Raw genomic sequence first — 25,343 nt, forward strand, 5'->3', positions numbered from 1 at the left:
AGAAAAATCAGTATGCTACGATAAGCAAACCTTCCCCTCCTCACCCAACCCTGGCCCCAGTCAGAGAAACCACATGACAACAGGACAAGGAGGCTGAGCTCTGGAAAGCCAGTTTTTGGCTAGGTCTCTTGGCCTGGGTGAGACAGGTATTGTCAGTTCACCCTGTGGATATGGAGTGTGCGGGGAAGGAAGAGAGATAAGGGCCACCCACGTTCTGTGGCTGCTGAGAGATTCTGCTTCTTAGAATTTTTTTTTAGAGGAAAAGACAAAGCTGTTGGTTTTTTTAGATTTTATTTTTTAAGTTATCTTTACACCCAACATTGGGCTCAAACTCACAACCTCAGATTAAGAGTCACGTGCTCTACCGACTGAGTCAGCAGGGTGCCCTAAAGCTATGTTTTTTGTAAAGTCTTTCCTATATTGTAGATTGAGGAACTTTTATACATTTTATTACCAAAGATTTTTAGCTCAGTGCTTCAGTTTTTTCACATGAATTTTTCAACATGAAAAAATTTAAGCATATTTAAAAATAAAGTGAATCGTACATTGAACCCTTATGTACTCAGATTTAACAATTACCAAGAATTTACATCAGTTACTTCATATAATTCTCCATTTCTCTCTTCTTTGCTAAAAAGCTTTAAAATAGCTTAAAAACTAGGGATGCCTGGGTGGCTCAGTCAGTTGAACATCCGACTTCAGTTCAGGTCATGATCTCTTGGTTCATGAGTTTGAGCCCTGCGTCAGGCCCTGTGCTGACAGCTTGGACCCTGGAGCCTGCTTCGGATTCTGTCTTCCTCTCTCTCTGCCCTTTCTCTGTTCACACTCTGTCTCTCTCTCTCTCTCTCAAAAATAAATAAACATTAAAAAAATTAAGAAAAAATGCTTAGAAACTTAGTCTCAGCATGTCATTTTACCCTTACATCCTTCATAAACATCTCTAGAAAATATGGTCATTTTCTTGTATAAACCATAATGCTACTATTATACCGAACAATATAAACCACAATTTCTTGATATCACCCAGTACCCAGGCAAAATCAAATTTCCTGGAAGGTCAGGAATGCCTTTGGACAGTAATTTTCTTCTAATTAGGATCCATGTGAGTCCACCCATCACATCTGCTCTCTTTATTCTTTCAGTCTAGAGCCAGCAAGCTCCCCTTCTTTCCCTGTTTGCCCCATGTCATTGACTTATTGTGTAAGTGGGGTCAGGTGTCCTGTAGAGGATCCCACCTTCTGAATTTGTTCCTTTTGGTGTCCTTTAACTTGTTTCACTGTACCCTGAATGGAAACTTTTCTCCTTATTTTGAATGCAAGCCTGAGGGGCTCAACTTGTTGGCTGTTAACATACACCACATATTAACACAGTGGAGGGAGAGGATATGGCTTGTAATTGCAGTGGTGAAGACCCGAGAATGCATCTACTAATTAGCAGCTACATGAGGGTTTGACATAAGGTCCTTGTTAAGGGTTGTTGCGTCTGCTGGAACTCACAAACTTTACTGTAGAGAATTAGAGATCTCATATGAGAAGGCTGTAGAAATACTCATTGTGGTAAATTCCAACAGAATGAATCTCCAGACATTCTTCAAGTAACTGACATGTCAGCCTAAAAAGACACTGTCCGAGTTGGAGGCCCCCAAATTCCCTTTTGTTCCAAACCTTTGTGTGATGGCAGTGGTTTCTCTGATATGGTAAACTTTGGTTTCCCTCCATTTTCTTTCTAAGTGATCTCTGGAGCCCAGAGGAGTTAGAGACATGAACTACGACCCCTTGTATGACTTCCATAGATAACAAACCAGGTGCCAGCATGTTTGACAGTTCCTTTCATAAACTGAAGTTAATGAAAGTCGTGAAAATAATGGTTACTTTCTGGTGTTGGTAGGAGTTAGGAGATCTTTGGCTCAACAGAATAAGCATGGTTCTTCATGTTTTTGCTCTAGACAGAAAGCAGCAGGTATATCGTATTTGGACACAAACCTGACTCCCGTTAGAGTGTTGAAGGATTGCAGGACTCATAGAGGTACGGGGCAAGTCTATCTGCTTTTTCATCCAATGTTCAAAAATAAGCTGGTTGAACTCTGTAACTTACAGTTTTGTGAATTTCCTACAAAACAGCAAGGGCTGTAAAAGGGTTTGGCTAGAATATGTGAACTTTTTGTTTCAGTGCCAGTTACTTGGGACGATTAAAGGAATGACTCTTGGCCAGAAGACTTGAGTCCCCAAGCTGCCATGCTCAGCTTGTGTGTTCCCAAGTGGGGCCAAGTGTGGATTGCTTCCAAAAGGGTAGAAGAGGTGGCCCTTTGGCTTCTTGTTCCAGGGTTCCCGTCCTGTCCACCTGTCCATGAGAAAATACGGATGATTTCAGTGGACCCTGGATGAGCTTGTCGCCTCTGATTCTCTTCACCAGCTGGAGTTCCATTCCCGGACTAGATGTCTTCATCAGTGACTTCAGAAACCACGTTCAGATGGGCTTAGCTGTGCTGATATGGTATACTAAGAACAACTGGACTTTTCTCTGCTGCTTCCAGCTGGCCAACTTTCTTCACCCCTGCAAGCGTTGTGAAAGATTTCTTTACATTCTTAATCTCCTCTCTGTTTCTCCCCAAAGTGTGCTTTGATGCTTAAAGAGGGAAGGCATGGAGGTATGTATACCTTTGGGGTTCCCGGGGATGGACTTGCACCATGCTCAGCTGCTTGAGTGAGCATGAGGATCCCTGATGCCATCCATCTGTATACTCATACAGCACATACCTGCAAAGGGCCTTCTGTGTGCCCCAGGGGGAGTGGGCGCATTGATGTATTGGGGGAAGGTGGAAACAGATTCAGGTGGAGAACTGTTTCAGACTGTCTCCCAGCAGCTGCTCCAGGAGACCACTGTGGGAATGTCAGCCACAAGCCCAGAAGAATTTAGGAGGCATATGACCAAAGAAGGCAGTAGGGGGTATAGGAAGAGCTGATCCCTGAGGGAGAGAATGTAGAGAAAGAAGCTGAAGTATGAATCTTGGGGACATTAATCAGAGTGGTTCTTCATGCTTCACTGTTGATGATTTTAAATGGAGAAACTGAATAAATCAGATGTTATTTCCCAGTTCAGTGTATTGGTTGCCTCTAAGAGTATTTTCCTAACAGGAACAGTCATATACACTTGTTTTAGAATGCCTGTGACAACAAAGGCATTGTGGTAGTTACTTCCTTTTCTTAGCGATCAAGAACTTACATTTGCACAAATTTGATCAATTTAGCCACTAAAGATTTAGTGCAGCACAGGGCTCCTCAGATCACTCTGTCTAGATTTGCCTTGGAAACCAAAGGGGTTAGGTAGGGGTATGAAAGTATGGTGAATATATTAATCCCAAGAATTGAACCGAGCAAAAACCCTATTGCTCATGCACATAAAGTATCTCTACCCCACAGGCTTATCCCCTAAACTCTGTTTAGGAGGATCGTATGCACACAATTACATCCCCCCAATTAGCTAGTGCTGGGCATGGCTAACCTTCTCTGTTTCTACGTTTTCTTGTGTTCTAGCCCCAAACCCATCAAAATCTTTTCTGTCATTCCTGGTGTCTCCAGTCCAGTCTTGTGCCCTGGAGTTATGCTATTGGCTTCTAGAACTCAGAGAACTTTGTTTTTCCCTCTTATATGACCCTTATCTCTTTCTAACACATTAAGGGACTTTGTCTATCCGATGGGGATACTTCTGAAGAAGGAAGGGCTTTTGTCTGCTTTAGCTCTAGCATCTGTCTCTCACCTTTAGCCTGGAGCTTTATAGTTCCTGTGTACTCATAACCCTTTGGCTGACCTGAGGTGCTTAGTCTCCCAGGGAAGACAAGCTGTCTGCATAGGTCAGATGGGGAGGATTTTACTCCAGGGAACTGCAGACTACCACTATACTGGAATGCCCAAGAGTGACCTCATAAAGCAAGGGTTCCTTTTGTGGGCCCTGCTCTGTGGCCTCTCGGGATCTAGATGCCAAGGAGATCTCTAAGCATAGATTTTCTGTTGGATGATTAAAGCAAAGAATAAAAATGGAAAATTTTTTTGGGAAAATGCCTCAACAGTTTCATTACCAGAAGGACACAAGAGTCATTTCAAGCTCGCTGTTGCATAATGCCTCAAAGCCATTCTATTCGAGATTCGGGAGCTTTCAGTAAATATTCTTTATTTCTCTTGCTTGTTAAGAAATGCGCAAATGGCAGCTTGGGGGCAGGGTATCAATGTTCTCTTAGCCTCTTCCCGTACACGCTCCTCCGCTGCCCAAAACAAGGTGCATGCCCTTGAGAATCTGCCTTCTGTGGCTGGTAAGGTTGGTGGAGGCTTAGCCAAACCCTTTGCTTCTTTGGCCTTAATATTATGACTGGCTATTTAAGTCAACATTCAGTTGTGCTCTTATTTGACCCGTACACTGAATTTGACTCTCTGTTGCCCTTTTTTACTTTTTACCTTTTTGTCATTTTTACTTTGCTTTTATTAGCTACTGTGTTAGAAAATTTGAAGATTTTTTTGGGGGGATAATAGACCTGATCTCACATTAGACAGTGAAATCATACATCTTGTTTTTATAGATTATAATAGTGTATATATTCTGTATTTATTTACTATTATGAGAGTGTATTCATTTGATACATATAATGGGAAAAAGTGATACATACTCTTTGAGAAAAATTGCAAAGCACAGATAAATATAAATAACCAAGAAAAAGAATTACCTGTAAGCTCACTTTCCATAGGCAGATACTAGTGACATTTTGGCATGTTTCCTACTCAGTTTTTTCTACCTATTTTTGTACATTTGAGATAATTCTGAGTATACAGAGTTGTGTATCTTGTTTTTGTCTTTTGCTATGCAGTGGATCATCATTTTTTCAAATCATCAAAAATGCACAGATATATTTTAGTATCTATATAATACTCCATGAGATGGATATGCCATAGTGTACTTAACTAGTCTTTTTTGCTAGGCTTTTTAAATTGTTTTCAAGTTCTCACTACTATAAATAATGCTGGGATGCACGTGTTTGGCCATAGTCACCTCATTCCAGATTGTATTCTCTTAGGGTAGGTAGGTTCCTTATATCAGAGGATACACTCAGTGCTAAGGCTTTTCAGAGGAGCTGGCCAATTTACATTCCTCCTGGCATTTTATGAGAATGCCTCATCACACTACACTATCGTCAGCATTAAATGCTGTTACGTTTAAGTCTTTGCTAACTTTATAAGCGAAAATGGTGGTTTCTCTTAATTTGCATTCCCTTGGTTAGTAATGCTACTGAATGTTCATTACCATTTATATTTACTTCATAAATTGATTGTGTGTTTGCCTGTTTTTTCCTAGAGTGTCCAGTTTTTTTGTTTTTTTTTTTTTATCATTAATTTGTGGGTACTTGTCTGGGTGATTATTGGATTACCGGTTTTTCCTACTAGACTGAGAGGATTGAGGTTTGCTCACCTTATATGCACAGTGTCTGCTATATTGCCTGGCATGTAGTACTCATTCGATAAGAATTTGTTGAATGAGTAAATGAAGATGATGCTTTGTTTTGCTTGAGAAGTAGTGGTAACCCCCCCCCCCCCCCCCCCCCCCCACTGAGGTCTAAAGTGAAGATACTAAATAACTGAGTGGGGACAGAACAATTTAGGGATCATTATACATATTTCAGTGGTTATTCAGTTAGTGTTGTGTTGCAATTTTTAAATAATATTTACCTAAGTAATCTCGACACCCAACATGGGGCTCGAACTCATGACCCTGATCAAGAGTCAATGCTCTTCCAACTGAGCCAGCCAGGAGTCTCACGTTGTGTTGCAATGTGAAAGTGTATTTACATTAAAAAAATATTTTTTTTTTACATTTTATTTATTTTTGAGAGAGAGAGCGCACAAGTAGGGGAGAGGCAGAAAGAGAGGGAGACACAGAATCTGAAGCAGGCTCCAGGTTCTGAGCTGTCAGCACAGAGCCCGACATGGGGCTCAAACTCACAAACCATGAGATCATGACCTGAGCTGAAGTCGGACGCTTAACCGACTGAGCCACCCAGGTGCCCCAGTTTATTTAAATTTACATTCACAGAGAGGATAGAGCAGACCCTCATCCCTACAAAAATGTATAATGTTTGGGATCTAGTTCTGTTGTAAGATAATCGTACCTCTGCTTCAACTTTTTGACAGAAGGAAAGATGCTCAATGTCAGGAATTTGTGAAGAGAGTCATAATGAGTCATCTCTTTAAGATAATTATGATTAGTATCGTCTCTGTGAATGCCTTTTTTGTGGTCTTGTGGACTGATTATAATACAAGATACAACTTATTCACACTTTGTGAGGTAAGCAGACAAAAATGGATCCATTTTCTTCTGTTTCACCTGTTTTATTTTTGAAAATGTTATGTTTAAGGCATTTTGTTCAAGATAATTTTCCATAGAAAAATTCTAAGGGCTTTAAAAATCTACGGTAAAATCGGGGAAGAAGGTGGCAACAGTAGCAGTGGTGACAGTGTTTTTTAATCTCCCTGAGTTTCCTCTTGAAAGCAGAGCAATTTGAGAGCAGAGCTAAAAACCGATGGGAAGCATTGAAACCCAAACTAGTTAAAAAGATATCTTTACTAAGAGCCATAACTGCACAGTGTTAGCCTCTGAAGGAGACAAAGCAGAGGGCATTCAATAAATATCCACTGGAAGGTATGATGGGCTGATGTGAGAATAGCCCTTGATGGTGGGAAGGGCGTTGCTCATTCCAGTACTGGCTTAGTGCAAGAAGTTCTTGATAGTTTCCAGAGTGCCTAGAACAGTCTGGATCTTGTAAACTTTGAAGACTGACCATCCAGGGTTCCCTTCAGGGCCGGCACTCTCCCACCCCCTGCCCACCTAGGAGAAATATTGGGAGTGGAATAAAAATTGAGCAGGGTAGGGGCCCAGAGATGAAGGAGGAAAAGGTCCAGATAAAATTGGAGGAGGGAAACAGAACAAAGAAATCTTAAATGAGGCCTCATCTTTAAAAAATTTTTTTAAGTTTATTTTTTATTTATTTTAAGAAAAAGTGTGAGTGGGGGAGGAGCAGAGAGAGAGGGAAATGGAGAATCCCAAGCAGGCTCTGCACTGTCAGCACAGAGTCCAATGTGGGGCTTGAACCCATGCAATTGTGAGATCATGACCTGAAGCCACCCCACCTTGAAACACAGCACAAAAGAGGGAGCTACATGTAGTTAGAACCACGCCTTCTAAAAGTACAGGAAGGGGCAGCTGGGTGGCTCAGTTGGTTAAACATCTGACTTCAGATCAGGTCATGATCTTGTGGTTGGTGGGTTTGAGGCCCACATCAGGCTCTCTGCTGTCAGTGCAGAATCTGCTTTAGATCCTCTGTCTCCCTTTTTTTGCCCCTCGTCTGCCTCGCACATGTGCTTCCTCTCTCTCTCTCTCAAAAATAAACATTAAAAAAAAAAAAAAAGTTCAGGAAAGAGTATAAAAGAGTATACTAGAAAGAGATTGAGGTAAAATCCCACAGAGAATTATTATGAAAGGAAAAAAGAGAATAAAGTGGAGAATAATACCCCTGTAGATAATGGAAGCCTACCACAAAGACATGTCCACAAAACAGAGAACTGTAGCATGTTATTTCAGAACTAGGTAAATGTTTAAGAAAATGATATGAGATAGGAAAGAACAGAGGCCAAGTGACAAAACTCAGGAAAGAATTAGAAATAGGGGCATCCAGGTGGCTCCGTCAGTTAAATGTCTGACTTCAGCTCAGATATGATCTCATGGTTCGTGGGTTCTAGCCCTGCATCAGGCTCTGTGCTGACAGCTCAGAGCCTGGAGCCTGCTTTGGATTCTGTGTCTCCCTCTCTCTCTGCCCCTCCCCTGTTCACACTCTGTCTGTCTCTCAAAAGTAAACATTAAAAAAATTTTTTTTTTCAACGTTTGTTTATTTTTGGGACAGAGAGAGACAGAGCATGAACGGGGGAGGGGCAGAGAGAGAGGGAGACACAGAATCGGAAACAGGCTCCAGGCTCTGAGCTGTCAGCCCAGAGCCCGACGCGGGGCTCGAACTCACAGACCGCGAGATCGTGACCTGGCTGAAGTTGGACGCTTAACCGACTGCGCCACCCAGGCGCCCCTAAAAAAATTTTTTTTTAAAAGAATTAGAAATAAAAGTCATTTCAAAAATGAAGATGTGGGGTGCCTGGGTGGCTCACTTGGTTAAGTGTCAGACTTTTTTTTTTTTAATATATTTTTTTAATGTTTATTCTTGAGAGAAAAAGAGGAAGCACGAGTCAGGGAGGGGCAGCGAAAGAGGGAGACACAGAATCTGAAGCAGGCTCCAGGCTCTGCGCTGTCAGCACAAAGCCCAATGCGGGGCTCGAACCCATGAAACGCAAGCGTCAGCCTCTTGATTTTGGCTCAGGTCATGATCTCACAGGTTTAAGATCAAGCCCTGCATCAGGCTCCATACTGAGCTTGGAGTCTGCTTGGGATTCTCTCTTCTCTCTCTCTCTCTCTCTCTCTCTCTCTCTCTGTCTCTGTCTCTCCCTCCCTCCCTCCCTCCCTCCCCTGCTCTCTTGCTTGCTTGTGTGTTTTCTCTCTTTCAAAGGAAAAAAAGTTGAAGATGCAACTGAGAGCAATTAGGCACAATAGGTAATAGCGTAAGTGAAATATTAGATTAATGGAAGAGATTTTTAAACATCTATAAGAAATGAAGAGATAAAAAGGATTCAAGAGAAAATGATGAATATTGAAGATGTGGGAAGAAAAGATCCAATATAAATATAATAGGAGTCCCTGAATTTGAAACAAAAACAAAGGGACAGACCAAACACAAACCTGTAATTAAGAAAAGTTACCTGAAATAAAATAATTAAAATTGTATATTGAAAGAGCACACTTTGAGAATATGGATTGAGAACAATAAACCCCAGGACCTTCTAGTAAAATTATTGGACTCTAAAGGAAAGAGGTAGAGGACATTGTGAGCATCTCAATTGGATAAGGAAAAGAAAATGTTTGACAGACTTTTTTCTGGTAATGCTTTCTGCTAAAGGAAATGGAGTAATATATTTAAGATACTTGAAGGAAGAAAATGTGAACCAAGAATTCTAGATGCAGTATAACTGACTTCCAAGTATTATGCACATGGAGAAACTGTCACCGATCATTAAAACACTTGGATGATACTGTTCCCTTGAGCTCTTCCTTTGGAATCTGGTGAAGAATAAGTTTCAGCCAACCAGGATGACTAGAGATGCATCACCATTAGGATGTGGATGAGCATTAAACATAATTGTAGAAATAATCATAATTGTGGGTTAACGAGAGATTCCAGCATATAATGAATCTGTCCTCTGGCAGGGAAGATACACTATGACTAAATGGGGGGGACTGGGGAGAGTTAATGCAAAAAAATTTAAAACCATTGTTAGAAGTCAGCTTAGTGGAGATACTAGTAGTCGTGTCATGTTGAGACTGTTGTGTGTGTAATACAGGATAAAGCAGATGGGTAATTATTGGACAGTTTAGTTGTGTTGTCCTCTGTGTCATTTTTTTTAATGTTTTTTTTTTGAGAGAGAGAAAGCATGAGTGGGGGTGGGGCAGAGAGAGAGAGAGACAGACAGACAGACAGACAGAGGATCTGAAGCAGGTTCTGTGCTGACAGCAGAGAACCTGAAACAGGGCTCAAACTCATGAACCATGAGATCATGATGTGAGCCCGAGTCGGACGCTTAACTGACTGAGCCATCCAGGCTCCCCTCCTTTGTGTTCTTGAGAACCAGTAATAATCATGGAAGAAAGGAGAAACATATAGACAAAACTAAGTAAAAACCATGTAGTTTCACATTTAAATTTGAAACATGAGTATAAATTACTAATGTATTTCGTCCTTACTCATGAAAGATCTAGAACATTGACCACTAAACTGTTATGCATCCTTACTGCCCACAATTTGATTTTGAAAGGCCATTTCTTACTAAAACAAACAAACAAAACAGACAGATTAGAGATTCTTAGAGAAATGATTGACTGCAGGTCTAGGGCAAGAAATAGTTGGGTCAGGAGTATCTTGTCATGCACATAGCAAGGAAGCTATCAAAGATTACTGGGGTCATGTCAAAAGGACTCATGAAACAACTTGAAGAAGAGGCTCTTACTGGACAAAGATGGGACACTTTGAGCTTCAATAAGGATAATAATTAAAATGGATTGAAACTCATCAAACAATCTATAAGTTTGCAATGATACCAAAACACTAATGTCACTTTGGAGGGTAATAAGGAACTAATCCTTTATCTCAAAAACTGTTAAATTAAGAGAAAGAATCATACATTACTAACCTTATATAAATCATATTACTGAGTAATATTACATAGTAGGGGAAACTCTCTTTACAGAAAAATCCCAGGGCACCTGGGTGGCTCAGTCGGTTAAGCGTCCGACTTCAGCTCAGGTTGTGATCTCATGTTTGTGGGTTTGAGCCCCACATCAGGCTCTGTGCTGACAGCTCAGAGCCTGGAGCCTGCTTCGGATTTTGTGTTTCCCTCTCTCTTTGCCCCTCCCCTGCTTGTGTTTTGTCTCTCTCTCTCTCAAAAATAAATAAACATTAAAATATTAAAATAAAAAATGTTTACAATAAAAAAGAAGTATCCCAGTTAATAAATGAAAAAACAAATGATAGAATTAGGATATCGCTATGTTCATCCCCCAGTGAAGTAATGGATCTAGGCCATGAGCATCAGTGGCTGCTACCGTCGTAAAAGGAGAGACAGCCAGACATTATATGCCTGCTGTGAAAGAACAGAACATACAATCTTGCCAAAGAGATGAAACCTGAATCTGATCTAGCCTTTGGATTCAGCTGCCTGTTTCCGGGAAATAGAGGACAGAGGAGAATGCTGAGCTACGCCATGAGTGTGCAGTCAGCAAAATCCAGACTGGCAAATTCTACCAGTCAGACTGCCTGGGTTCATCAACAAATAAAGTGTAAGGAAAGAGAAAAAGGAATCGAAGACTTAAAAGACCTATCAAATTAAAAAAAAAATTACAATTAAACTTGAAGAATTAGTTCCAGGGATGTATACATGGGTTCCTATCTATAGAGAAATGAAGAAAGTGATTACTATGAAAATCAGGATTGTGGTGATGTAAACAAAGGACATGGTGAAATCCAGGAAAAGAGAGACTTTGGAAAATGAAGGCATTGACAAGTTCCCATGTATATGGAAGGGTTTAGAGAGCCATAAATGCCCAGGGCAGGACACATACTTAGAAAAGACTTGAGAAGATCCCAAGCTTTCACCTCTGGCTGATCTCTATGATCAGCACAAGTAGGAAATGAAGGCTAAGGTAGAGTTGAAAACTGGCTTGGCTAAGCATTGATGGGGTCTTCCAACACAAAGTTAGTCTGCAAAGGCTAGGAGAGTTTCTTTTTCTTTTCCCTCCCCCCTCTCTTTTCTTTCTTCTCTTTCCTTCCTTTCCTCTCTTTCTTTCTTTTCTCCCTCCCTCTCTCTCTCTTTCCTTCCTTCCTTTTTAAAAAAAATTTAATGTTTATTTATTTTTGAGAGAGAGAGAGAGAGAACAAATGAATATGAAAGGGGGAGGAGGAGAGAGCGAGGAAGACACAGAATCTGAAGCGGGCTCCAGGCTCCAAGCTGTCAGCACAGAGCCCAACATGGGTCTCAAACCCACGAACCATGGGATGATGACCTGAGCTAAAGTCGGACACTTAACTGACTGAACCACCAGTCACCTCGTTCCTTCCTTTCTTCCTTCTTTCCTTCCTCTCTCTCTCTTTCTCTCTCTCTTTCCTTCCCTCTCTGCCTTTCTCTTTCTTCCTTCCCTCCCCCCTCCCTCCTTCCTCTTCTTTTTTCTTTCCTTTCCTTTCCTTTCCTTTCCTTTCCTTTCCTTTCCTTTCCTTTCCTTTCCTTTCCTTTCCTTCTCTTTTTCTCTTTCCTCACTCTATTTCTTCTGTTTGAGGCATTTAAGAAAATATCTCTTTAAACACTAGCTAAAGGAAGAGACTTCAAAGACCTACATGTGACAAAGAATACAGTGTTTTTTTAAGATTTTATTTTTAAGTAATCTCTTCACCCAACATGGGGCTTGAACACACAACCCTGAGATCAAGAGTTGCATGCCGTATCAATTGAGCCAGCCAGGCACCCCACAGAGAATACAGTTTTACAAAAACTTTTTAGAAAGGCCATTAAACAAATGACTGCTATCCACAGAAAGTAACAAATTCCGAGGAGAGGAAAGAATCTGATTTTTAGAGCTACTACACTGTAATATTTAAAATGTACAGTTTCAGGGGTGAGTGGCTCACTTGGTTAAGCGTCCAACTTTGGCCAGGTCATAATCTCTTGGTTCGTGAGTTTGAGCCCCACGTGGGACTCTGTGCTGACAGCTGGGAGTCTGGAGCCTGCTTCAGATTCTGTGTCTCCCTCTCTCTCTGCCCCTCCCCCTCTCATGCTCTGCCTTTCTCTCTCCCTCTCAAAAAATGAATAAACATTAAAAAAAATTTTTTAAAGTCTAGTTTCAAAAAAAATTAAGCATGCCAATAAACAAGCAGGTATGGGTTTATTTATTTACTTATTTTTAAATAATTTATTGTCGAGTTAATTAACATACAGTGTATACATTGTAGTCTTGGCTTTGGGAGTGGATTCCTGTGATTCATCATTTATATACAACATCTAGTGCTCATCCCAACAAGTGCCCTCCTCAGTGCCCATCACCCATTTTCCCTGCCCCACCCCCATCCCCATCCACCCTCAGTTTGTTTTCTGTATTTAAGAGTGTCTCATGGTTTGCCTCCCTGTCTGTAACTTATTTTTCTTTCCCTTCCCCTATGGTCTTCTGTTAAGTTTCTCAAATTCCACATATGAGTGAAAACATATGATATTTTTTCTGACTGATTTACTTCACTTGGTATAATACCCTCCAGTTGCATCCATGTTAAGCAGGTATGACTTTTACACAGGAGAAATGAATAGAAACTGTCCCTGAGAAAGCACAGATACTGGAATTACTAGACAAAAAGTTTAATAAGTTCACTGTGTAAAATATGCCCAGGGAGCTAAAAGAAACCATGGGAAAAGAGCTAAATGTAACCAGGGGAACAATGTTTCAAGAAAGAGGGAATATTAATAAAGAGATAGAAATTATAAGAAGGAACCAAACAAATTCTGGAGTTGAAAAGTACATTAATTGAAAAATTCACTGGAGGGTGCCAGAGCAGATTTGAACAGGCAGAAGAAAAATCACTGAATTTGAAGACAAATCTATTTAACTTAGTCTGAGGAGCAGGAAGAATAAAGAATGAAGATAAATGAACAGAGTCTAATAGACCTGTGGGACACAAACATATCAACATACATAAATTAAGAGTTCCAGAAGAAGAAAGAGAAAGAATATTTGAAAAAATAATAGCTAAAAACTTCCCACATTTGATAAAGGATATATACATCCAAGAATCTATAAACTCCAAGGACAAACACAGAGTTCCACACTGAGACACATAATTGAGTCTCAAAAGCCAAGCACAAAAAGAATCTTGAAAGCACCAAGAGAGAAGCAACTTTTCACGTACAAGGAATTCTCAATAATATTAGCACCTGATTTCTCCCCAGAAACTGTGGAGGACAGAAGGAAGTGCCAAGACAGATTTAAAGTACTGAGAGAAAAATACTGTTGACCCAGAATTCAATATGCAGCAAACCTGTCTTTCAAAAAATGAAGGAGAAATTAAGACATTTCTAGATACACAAAAGCTTGTGGAATTTCTTCTACAAGAAATGCTAAAGTTCGCCCTGGGGTGCCTGGGTGACTGAGTCAGTTGAGCATGTGATTTCAGCTAGGGTCATGATCTCATGGTTCATGAGTTTGAGCCCTACATTGGGCTCACTGTTGTCAGCGCGGAGCCTGCTTCAGATCTTCTGTCCCCTCTGCCCCTCTCCCACTCACACTCTTTCTCTCAAAAATAAACATTTAGGGGCGCCTGGGTGGCGCAGTCGGTTAAGCGTCCGACTTCAGCCAGGTCACGATCTCGCGGTCCGTGAGTTCGAGCCCCGCGTCGGGCTCTGGGCTGATGGCTCAGAGCCTGGAGCCTGTTTCCGATTCTGTGTCTCCCTCTCTCTCTGCCCCTCCCCCGTTCATGCTCTGTCTCTCTCTGTCCCAAAAATAAATAAACGTTGAAAAAAAAAATTAAAAAAAAATAAACATTTAAAAAAAGGTATTAAAAAAGAAGTGCTAAAGATAGTTCTTTAGGTGGAAATGAAACTAGACAGTAACTTGAATCCACTGATAGAAGTAACTACATAGGTAAATATAAAGGCCAATATTATTGTATTTTTGGTTTGTAACTAAATATATGTATGTATGTGTGTGTGTATGCTTTGAAATACAAATGCATAAAACAGTTATAGTTAATGGGTGCACAATGTATAAAATTGTATTTTATGGGGTGCCTGGGTGGCTCAGTCATTTAAGCATCCAACTTCAGCTCATGGTCATGATCTCATGGCTCGTGAGTTCGAGCCCTGCATCGGGTTCTGTGATGACAGCCAGAGCCTGGAGCCTGCTTCAGATTCTGTGTCTCCCTCCTTCCCTCTCTGCTCCTCCCCCACTCACACCCTGTCTCTCTCTCTCAAAAATAATAAACATTTAAAAAAATTAAAAATGTATCTTGTGACAACAAAAACATGGGGGAGGGATGGGGCTGTAAGGAAACAGAATTGTTATGTACTATTGAAGCTAAGGTTGTATTAACTAAAAATAGATTGTTACAAGTTTAAGAGCTTAATTTAATCATGAGAGTGACCACCAGAAAATAACTTAATAAATGTACACAAGAAGAAATAAGAGAGGAATCAAAATGGTACACTATAAAAAAAAATCAAGCACAAAAGAAAGCAGTACTGGAGGAATTAAGGAACAAAAAAGGTATGACATATAGAAAACAAATAGAATGGCCGAGGTATTTCTTCTTTGTCAGTAATTACTTTAAATGCAGAGGAGTTGAGCTTTCCAATTAGGACAGAATGGGTTTTTGAAATCCAAGTATATGCTATCTCCAAAAGATTAACTTGAGATTCAAAGATACAAATAGGTTGAAAGTAGGGGCATCTGAGTGGCTCAGTTGGTTAAGCACCTGACTTCTTGTGGCTCATGAGGTTGAGCCCCACATTGGACTCTGTGCTGACAGCTCAGAGCCTGGAGCCTGCTTCAGATTCTGTGTCTCCCTCTCTCTCTCTGCCCCCCTCCCCTGCTCATGCTTTATCTCTCTGAAAAATAAATGTTAAAAAAAAAAAAAAAAGACAACCCAAATAAGTTGAAAGTAGAAGAATGAAGAAAGATAATCCATGCAGGTATAAATGAAAAGAGATCTGAGTTGGCTGTACTGATATCAGATAAAATAGACATTAAGGCAAAACTGTTACAAGAAACAACATATTTGACAAAAGGGTCAATTCATCAAGAAAATACAATAATTTTGCTTAACTGCATACAGAGCATTCTCCAGGATAGACCATATGTTAGACCACAAAACAAGCTGCAATAAATTTAACAATACTGAAATTGTACAAAGTATCTTTTCTGACAACAATGCAATGAAACTGGAAATCAATAACAGCAAGAAAACTGGAAAAAATTCAAACATATGGAACACTCTTAAATGACCAGTAGGTCAAAGAAGAAATCACAAAGGAGATTAGAAAGTACTTTAAGGTGAATGAAAATGAACACACAACATAACACGTAAGATATATAATCAATAATATTGTAATAACTGTGTGGTGACATATAGTAACTACACTTACCATGGTGAACATTTCACAATGTATATACATGTCAAATCACAGTTGTACACCTGGAACTAATATTGTATGTCAATTATACTTCAATTTAAAAAAGCATGATAAAACTTACAGGATGCAGCAAAAGCCGTGCTCAGAGGGAAATACATTCCTGTAGATGCCTGCATTAGGAAAGAAAAAAGATCTTGTATTAATAATCTAGCTTTAGACGTTAAGGAACTAGAAAAAGAGCAAACCAAACTTAAAGGTAGCAGAAGGAAGGGAATTAAAAAGATTAGAATGAGATAAAATCGAGAATAAAGAAAATCAACAAAACCAAAATTTCATTTTTTGAAAAGATCAACAAAATTGATGACTTTAGCTAGATTGACTAAGGAAAATAAGACTCTAATTACTAATAATAGAAATGAAAGTTGGGACATTACTACTGACCTCATAGAGATAAAAAGGGTTATAGGAGAATACTATAAACAATTGTACACCAACAAATTAGACAACCTAGATGAAACTAACAAATTCCTAGAAACATACGACAAAACTCAAAAGAAATAGGAAACTATTTTTTTAGTTTTATATATAAAGAGGTTGAATCACTAATCAAAATCTCCCAACAAAGAAATGCCCAGGGCCAGATGACTTCACTAGTTAGTTTTCTGCTGCATTTAAAGAAGAATGGGGGCATCTAGGTGGCTCAGTCGATTGAGTGTCCAACTCTTGATTTTGGCTTGGGTCATGATCTCAGAATCATGGGATTGAGGCCCATGTTAGGGAGCCTGCTTGGGATTCTCTCTTCCACTGCCCCTCTCCTGCTCGCTCTCTCTCTCTCTCTCTCTCTCTCTCTCTCTCAAAATAAATAAATAAATAAAAATAAAGGGAAATGAACACCAATCCTTCTCAAACTCTTCCAAAAATTAGAAGAGGATGGAACACTTTTGAATTCATTACATCAGGCCAGGATTACCTTGATACCAAAGTATCACAAGAAAAGAAAACTACAGACAAATATTCCTTATGAATGCAGATACAAAAATCCTCATGGAGATACTAACAAACTGAATTGTGCATCATACTTAAAATTTTTTTATGTTTTTATTTTATTTTTGAGAGAGAACAGTAGCAGGGAAGGGGCAGAGAGAGAGAGAGGGAGACACAGAAGCTGAAGCAGATTCCAGGCTCCAAACTGTTTGCCCAGAGCCCTATGCGGGGGCTTCATCTCATGGATGGTGAGATCATGGCCTCAGCCAAAGTTGGGTGCCCAACTGACTGAGCCACTCAGGTGCCCCTAAGCAGCATACTGAAAAGGGTTATACACTATGATTCATTCCTAGATTTATCCTAGGAATCCCTTCAACATATGAAAGTCAATCAATGTCATACACCAGTAGAATGAAGGAAAAAATTCATGTTTGCATCAGTTCTTGCTGAAAAATCATTTGCAAAATCCAATACCCTTTCATGATAAAACACACACACACACACAACTTAACAAACTAGAAATAGAAGGGAAATTCCTCAACTTGATAATGGGTATTTATGAAAAAATCCACAGTTAACATCATAGTCGGTGGTGAAAGACTGGAAATCTTTCTAATCTAAGATCAGGATCAGGAGCCTGCTTTCACCATTAAAAAAATTATGCTGGAAGTTCTAGCCAGAGGAATTAAGCAAGAAAAAGAAAAAAAAAGTTACTTGAATTGGAAAGGAAAAATTGAGATCATCTTTTTTTGCATGTGACTTGATCTTATGTATAGAGAATCCTAAAGAATACACACACACACACAACTATTAGGACTATTAAATTCAGCACAGTTGCAGGGCACAAGATAAACAACGAACATTAGGTGTATTTTTTATACTAACAGTGAACAATCTGTAAAGGAAATTAAGCAAAAGCATCCAAGGGGTGAAGGGGCACCTTGGGTGGCTCAGTCCGTTGAGCATCTGACTCTTGATTTCAGCTTAGGTTATGATCCCATGGTCATGGGATTGAGCCCTGCATTGGGCTCCATGCTGAGTGTGGAGTCTGCTTAGGATTCTTTCTCTCTCTCTCCCTCCCCTGCTTACATCTTCTTTCTCTAAAATAATAATTTAAAAACATCCAAAATAATAAAATACCTAGGATTAGATTTCACCAAGGAGATGAGAGATGTGTGTCCTGAAAATTATAGAACATTGTTGAAAGAAATAAGACCTACATAAATGGAAAGACATCCCATATTCATAGATTAGAAGACTTGTTAAGACTTGTTACAAAGACTTTCCAGAATGATCTACAAATTCAATGCAATCCCTATCAAAATTTTAATTGCCTTAAAAAAAAAAAGTAGGTTCTCAAATTCATATGGATGTGCAAAGTGCCCTGAGTAGGCAAAACAGTATTGGAAATGAAGAACAGAGTTGGAGGACTTACACTTTTGACTTTAAAACTTACTACAGAGATATTGTAGTCAAAACAGTGAGATACAGGCATAAGGCTACATGTAGACCTATGGAATACAATTGAGATCCTAGAGATAAAACCGAATAATGTGGCTAATTGATTTTCAACAAGAGTACCAAGACCATTCATTTAGGGCAAAAATAATTTCTTCATCAAATGATTCTGGGACAACTTTATATCCACATGCAATGAGTAAAGTTGGACCCCTACCTCACACCACATTCAAAAATTAACTCAAAATGGATCAACGTCATAAATCTAAAAGCTAGAATTCTTAGAAGAAAACACAGGGGAAAATGGTCATGACCTTGAATTTGGCAGTGGATTCTTAGGTATGACACCAAAAACATGGGCAATAAAAGAGAAAAGTAGATAAATTAGACTTCACCAAAATTAAAAACATTTGTGAGTCTAAGGGCACTATCAAGAAAGTGAAAAAGTGAAAAGACAGCCCACAGAAAGGGAAAAATAATTGCACATCATATAGCTGTTAAAAGATTAACGTGTAGACTATATAAAGAGCTCCCACAACTCAACAGCAATAACAATAAAATAACCCAATTTAAAAATGCACAAAGGGGGGGCACCTGGGTGGCTCAGTCAGTTGAGCATCTGACTTGAGCTCAGGTCATGGTCTCACGGTTGGTGGGTTTGAGCCCTGCTTTGGGCTCTGTGCTGACTGCTCAGAGCCTGGAGCCTGCTTTGGATTCTGTGTCTTCCTCTCTCGCTCTCTGCCCCTCCCCTGCTCATGCTCTGTCTCTCTCTCTTAAAAATGAATAAACATTAAAAAAATGCACAAAGGACTTGAATAGACATTTCTCCAAAGAAGATATGCAAATGACCAATAAGCACATTAAAAGATGTTCGAAGACAATAGTCATTAGAATGGAAAATGCAAATCAAAACAACTTCACGCCCACTGAATAGCTATTATAAAAACAAAAACTCCCAAATTGGAAATAACAAGTGTTGGTGATGTGGATGTGAAGAAGTTAGAACACTTGTGCATTGCTGGTGGGAATGTAAAATCATGTAGCCACTTTAGAAAACAGTTTCTCAAAAAGTTAAACATAGAATTGCCATATGATCCAGCAATACCACCAGGTGTGTGCTCAAAATAATTGAAAACAGGGACTCAGGCAGATACTTGTACGCCAGTGCTCATAGCAGCATTGTTCACAGTAGCCAAAAGGTGGGATCAAGTCATGTGTCCATTGGCCAATGAATGGATAAAGAAAGTGTGATGTATATGTAAAATGGAATATTATGCAGCCTTAAAAAGGAATGAAATTGTGATACGTGCTACAATATGGATAAACCTTGAACACATTATGCTAAGTGAAATAAACCATATATAAAAGAGCAAATTATTATATGGTTTGTACCTAGAATAAGCAAATACATACAGACAGAAAGTAGAATGGAGTTTTCTAGGGCATAGGGGAGAGGGGATGTAAAGTTACTGCTTAATGGTTACAGAGCTTCTGCTTGGGAGAATGAGATAGTTCTGGAAATGGTAGTGTTGCTGGTTGCACAATACTGTGAATGTACTTAATTCCAATGAATTGATTGTACACCTAAAATTGGTTAAATATTATAATTTTCATGTTTTATACATATTTTACTATAATCAAAAACAAAGGTTATAAATACAAGTCACACCCCCACTGAATTTTATACTGTAAAATAATGAATTTTATGGTACATGAAATATTTCTCCATTTTATTTTTTAATTTTTTTAACGTTTATTTATTTTTGAGACAGAGAGAGAGCATGAGTGGGGGAGGGGCAGAGAGAGAGGGAGACACAGAATCGGAAACAGGCTCCAGGCTCTGAGCCATCAGCCCAGAGCCCGACGCGGTGCTCGAACTCACGGACCGCGAGATCGTGACCTGAAGTCAGACGCTCAACCGACTGAGCCACCCAGGCGCCCCAATATTTCTCCATTTTAAAAATTAATGAGCTTACTTGTTGGAAAAAAGCAACAAAATAAAATCAAAAAGAAGGAAAAAGGAGAAGAAAAAGGGAGGAAAGTAGAAAAGAAATAGTAAAGAGCAAAAATTAAGGAAATGGAAAACGAAGATTCAATAGAAGGTATCAACAAAACCAAAAGTTAGATCTCAGAAAACAATTACAAAATAACTTTATTCAGGAGACAATCAAGAGAAATAGAAGCCCTGAATTATGTTAGAGTTTTAAAAGGAAAATTATAGGTGACATAGATATCAGAAATCTAATAATTTTGTGCCAAAAATTAAAAACCTAGCTGAAATTATTTTCTAGAAAAAAATTATAAAACTGACTCTCAGTAAAAAACGAAAAACCTGAAATAGTCTTTATATGTCCTTATATGTCTTTAACTGGCTATAAAGCATTGAATTCATAGTTAAAACTTTCTGTCCCCAAAACCTACAAACTCACCTGGACTAGATGGTTTTATATTCATGAAGGAGACAATTCCAAACATAGAAAATGCTTGTTTTGATTAGATAAATGAGTACATCTGCCCTGCCCACAGACAATTCCTTTTGTGAATTTCATTTCTGCAGGATACTTAGTGCCCAAACTAGACAAGGACAGTATGAGAAAGACAAATAACATCCGATTACATGAACATGGACACAAAAATCCCAAACAGAACATTGAGAAACTGAATCAAAATGTATGAAAAAGATTATATATCATTGCCAAGCTGGTTTTTTTCAGGAAAGCAAGTATTAGAAGAATCTACACATTTTATTAACCAGCTTAAAATATTAAAGGAGAAAAAAAAAAACACCATGAGATCATTTTGAGAGATGCAGAAAACAAATTTGGTAATGAATATCCTTTAGGATAAAAATTTAGCAAACTAGGGATAGAAAGGAATTATTAAATTTTTTTTTTACATTTATTTATTTTTGAGAGAGAGAGAGAGACAGAGTGTGAGTGGGGTGGTGGGGTGGTGGTGGTGCAGAGACAGAGGGAGACACAGAATCCAAAGCAGGCTCCAGGCTCTGAGCTGTCAGCACAGAGCCTGGTGTGGGGCTTGAACCCACAAACCATGAAATCATGACCTGAGTCAAAGTCAGACACTCAACTGACTGAGCCACCCAGGTGTCCCGTGAAAGGACTTATTTTTAAACCGATTATGTAAAACTTACATCAAAATGCACACTCAGTGATGAAACTTTAGCGGTATTCTCTTTCAAGGTGTTAAAAATGTGTCATTTCTGCATAGAAACCCCAAAAGAATCTGAAAAAAATTGTTTTGTGAAAAAATTGTTGATAAAGTTAATACTACTTAATAAAGTTAATAATTTTGTTTGTTTATTTGAGAGATAGAGTGCATGTGCCCACTTGAGCAGGCAAGGTGCAGAGTCAGAGAATCTTAAACAGGGTCTAGGCTCAGCACAGACCCTGATGTGGGGCTTGATCCCACGACCCTGGGATCACAACCTAAGCCAAAATCAAGAGTCAGGACACTCAACTGACTAAGCCACCCAGGTGCCCCAAAGTTAATTATAAAGTCTAACAAGTTTGTTGGATATATGATCAATAATTACAATCAATTACATTGAATGTATCAGCTATAAAATAGGACTTCTAATAAGAAAATGTGAAAAATACTAGAGGCAAATCTAATAAAAGACTTTTGTGATCTTTAAGGAGAAAACAATTTAAATATATAAAGGTAGTTAAAGAAGACAAAGGGGGGCGCCTGGGTGGCTCAGTTGGTTGAGCGTCTGATTTCAGCTCAGGTCATGATCTCACAGTTCATGAGTTTGAGCCCCACGTCGGTCTCTGTGCTGACAGCTCAGAGCCTGGAGCCTGCTTTGGATTCTGGGTCTCCCTCTCTCTCTGCCCCTCCCCCACTCATGTTCTGTCTCTCTGCCTCTCAAAAATAAAGACAACTAATAAAAAAACATTAAAAAAAAAGAAGACAAAGAAATGGAAGGATCTATTAGACCATGGATAGAAAGGCTCAGTTTCTTAGAGATGCATTCTCCCCAGAGAAATCCAGAAGGCAGGGTTTTTTTTTATGGGTTGCCAAAAGCTGATGCTAAAATTTAAATAAAAGAATGCAAGACAAAAAGCAAATGAACAAGATGGTTTTGACAGTTAAAAGGAGAGAGAAGGCCTGACTTACCAGGTAACAGGACTTTCTGGAGAGCTTTAGTAATGAAGGCAGGGTAATGAAGCAGGAGCAGAGACCAGCACAGCAGGGTAGAGCACTTGGAACCAGACCCTGGCCCGTGTGAAGACGTGGTACCTGTGGCACCAGGGAAGATTCTGCAGGAAACAGTCCTAGGACCATTGGTTGTACATGTGGAGAAAGCATATAACTGGATCTCTACCTCACAGCACACACAACTGGCTTAAAGACCCAACACAAGGGGTGCCTGGGTGGCTCAGTTGGTTAAGTGTCCGACTTTGGCTCAGGTCACCATCTCAGCTCAGACCCTGGAGCCTGCTTCAGATTCTACTTCTCCCTCTCACTCTGCCCCTCCCCCACTCATGCTTTGTGTCTCTCTCAAAAATGAATGTCAAAAATTTTTTTTTAATAATAATAAAAAAAGACCCAGGAAAAGTGATACTTTAAAATGTTTAGAAGAGAGTATACTTACAGGGTCTCAGGAGGGAAAGTTTTCACAAAATGCAAAATATATAAATCATGAAAAAACAGCTTTGATTAATTTGATTCCATTAAGATTTTAAACTTGTGTTCATCAAAGGATCATTGAAAAGGTGAAAACATACGTCAGCATAGAAGATATTTGTGACCCATAGTACAGATTCAGAATACTTGAAAAATTGATTGTCTTGCAAGCCAGTAAGAAAAAGAACAATCCAGCAGAGAATTTGGCACAAGATAAGAAATAGGCAGCTTACAATTTAAACATATAAAAAGATGTCCGACTTCACTAATGATTAGAGAAATGACAAGCAGAATAAAAAAATCAGATACCATTGCATATTCATCAGACTGACAGAAATGAAGAAGTTCAACAGTACAAAGTGTTGGTGAACACGTGAAGCGATAGGAACATTGCTGATATTAAGGTATATCAGTACACTAACTTCAGAAAACACTTCTCTATTCAGCAAAGTGGAAGATGCTGACGTCCGGCACTGACTAATTCTACTCGTAGATAAATGACTGGGAGAAGCTGTACACATGGGTATGATAAAACGTACAAGTATTACTCTACCTTTTTGTACCAGTATGCTGTTTGCAATAGTAAAAATTACCACCAAGCCAAATATCACCCAGTGGGTTATTGGATAAATAAATTACAGTATTTTCCTAAGTGGTATTGCTACATAGTAGTAAAACTCTAAACTAGGTTTATGAACGCAACAGAGACGAATCTCATAGATTTTAAATGAAAAAAAAAAAAAAGAGAAAAATTGCCAAAGAATACTTCAGTGGCTATGCTATTTGTGTAATATATGAAAAAATGCAGAAGGATGCCATGTACTTTTAGGGATATATATGTGGTAAGAGTATAAAATACAGGAGTTCCGGATTTATGGTCAGATTACCTTCGTGGGAGGGAAGTGGACTTGGTCATTGAGGGCTGGACAGGAGACTGCCTGCATGGTAATAATGTTTTATTTCTTAAGCTGGGTGGTAATACATGGTTGTTCATTCTGTTATTTTTTTTACATCATCTTGTGTATCTTAAATATTACATAGTAGTTAAGAAATAAAAATGTATGTAAATGGTTGCCAAGTAGGGGCCACAAACATAAGTATACAGGACAAATAAAACACCAGCTGCCTTATTGTTACCCAAATGGATAGTTGTGGCTTGAATTACCCTTTCCAGTGGCAGCATCTGACATATATTTAAAAGGTGATAAATCTCAGAAACCTTCCTTTTTTTTTTTTTAACGTTTATTTAATTTTGAGAGAGAGAGAAGAGAGAGAAAGAGGCAGAGAGAGAGAGACACACACAGAATCCGAAGCAGGCTCCAGGCTCTGAGCTGTCAGCACAGAGCCCGGCGTGGGGCTGGAACCCACGAACTGTGAGATCATGACCTGAGCCGAAGTCAGATGCTCAACCGACTGAGCCATCCAGGTGCCCCTCAAAAACCTTTCTATTTCCCTCCAGAAACTCTCTCTAGTCCGCTTCAGTTCACCCCAAACTCATCTCAGGAAAGGCATCTCCGCTGACCCAGTTGCTCTGTCTGCAACACTAGAGTCTTCTCTGCCTTCTGCCATCCTGTGCACCCCGGGCTCCGGCAGTGAGTCCTGAGATGGCAGCGTACATAATACTTCCTCCTTGTGCCTCTTCTCTTCGACGCCACACCATCCCCCGATCCAGTCCAGTCTAACCTCACCTCTTGCTGGCTGACTGTGGGAAGTAATTCCCCTGCTATCTGTCACCTCCTCCCGAAGTCGCCTTCCAGTCCTTATTCTTGCCAGCTCCCCACCGGTCTCTTTTCCACCTAGATCTCATAAAAATGTAAATCAGTTCATATCACTCCCTTGCTCAAAATCCTCCAAGGTGGAGGTTAAAATCAAGGCCCTTACCAGGCCTACAAGGCCCTCCTACATGGCCTGCCTCCCCTTTCTGTTCTAGCCATGCTGACTCTGCTGTTCTTTGAACAAACCCTTTCTCGGCATAAGACCCCTGTACTTGACATCTGGGAACTTTGTCCCAGTTTTTATGATGGCTCCATTTCAAGGCCTCCAGTCACCACCACCTTTTCTAACACGGCTGCCATGACTCTCCCTTCCTGACCTGACCAGTCCCTCTATCCCCTTTGGCTGTTTCCTTTTCTCCTATTTGTTCCTTTCTGATGTTATACTGTCTATGTATTTGTTTGAGCGTTCATTTCTGTCTCCCCTACCAGATCATAAGCTTCGTGGGGCCTGGACATTTTCTGCCTTGTTCATTGTTGCATTTTCCCATGCCAAAACAGTGCTTGCTTGGCTCATGGGAGATGCTTAGTCAACAAAGCTGCTTCAGTGAATCAGTGCACCGATGATAAGGAAAAAGTTATTTACTCAAGTTTCCCCCCCACCCCCCCGGTAAAATCAAAGCCACTGGCGTTATAGATGCATGAGAAGACTTTGAATAAGATTATTTCATAAAGTATATAAGTG

At 39.6% G+C, this 25,343-nt stretch overlaps 1 protein-coding gene across 1 annotated transcript in view; it reads left to right on the forward strand.

Annotated features, from left to right (window-relative positions):
* The first annotated feature begins 836 nt into the window (after positions 1–836).
* CATSPER3 (cation channel sperm associated 3) overlaps positions 837–25,343 on the forward strand; it is a 34,966-nt gene continuing 10,459 nt past the window's right edge. The window contains exons 1-2 of the mRNA XM_030318503.1: positions 837–4,155; positions 6,174–6,327. Coding sequence (XP_030174363.1) covers positions 4,034–4,155; positions 6,174–6,327 — 276 coding nt within the window. The 5' untranslated portion in view covers positions 837–4,033. The remainder of the gene's footprint in view (positions 4,156–6,173; positions 6,328–25,343) is intronic.

This window comes from Lynx canadensis, chromosome A1, assembly GCF_007474595.2.
Source record: "Lynx canadensis isolate LIC74 chromosome A1, mLynCan4.pri.v2, whole genome shotgun sequence".
NCBI classification, from domain to species: Eukaryota; Metazoa; Chordata; class Mammalia; order Carnivora; family Felidae; genus Lynx; species Lynx canadensis.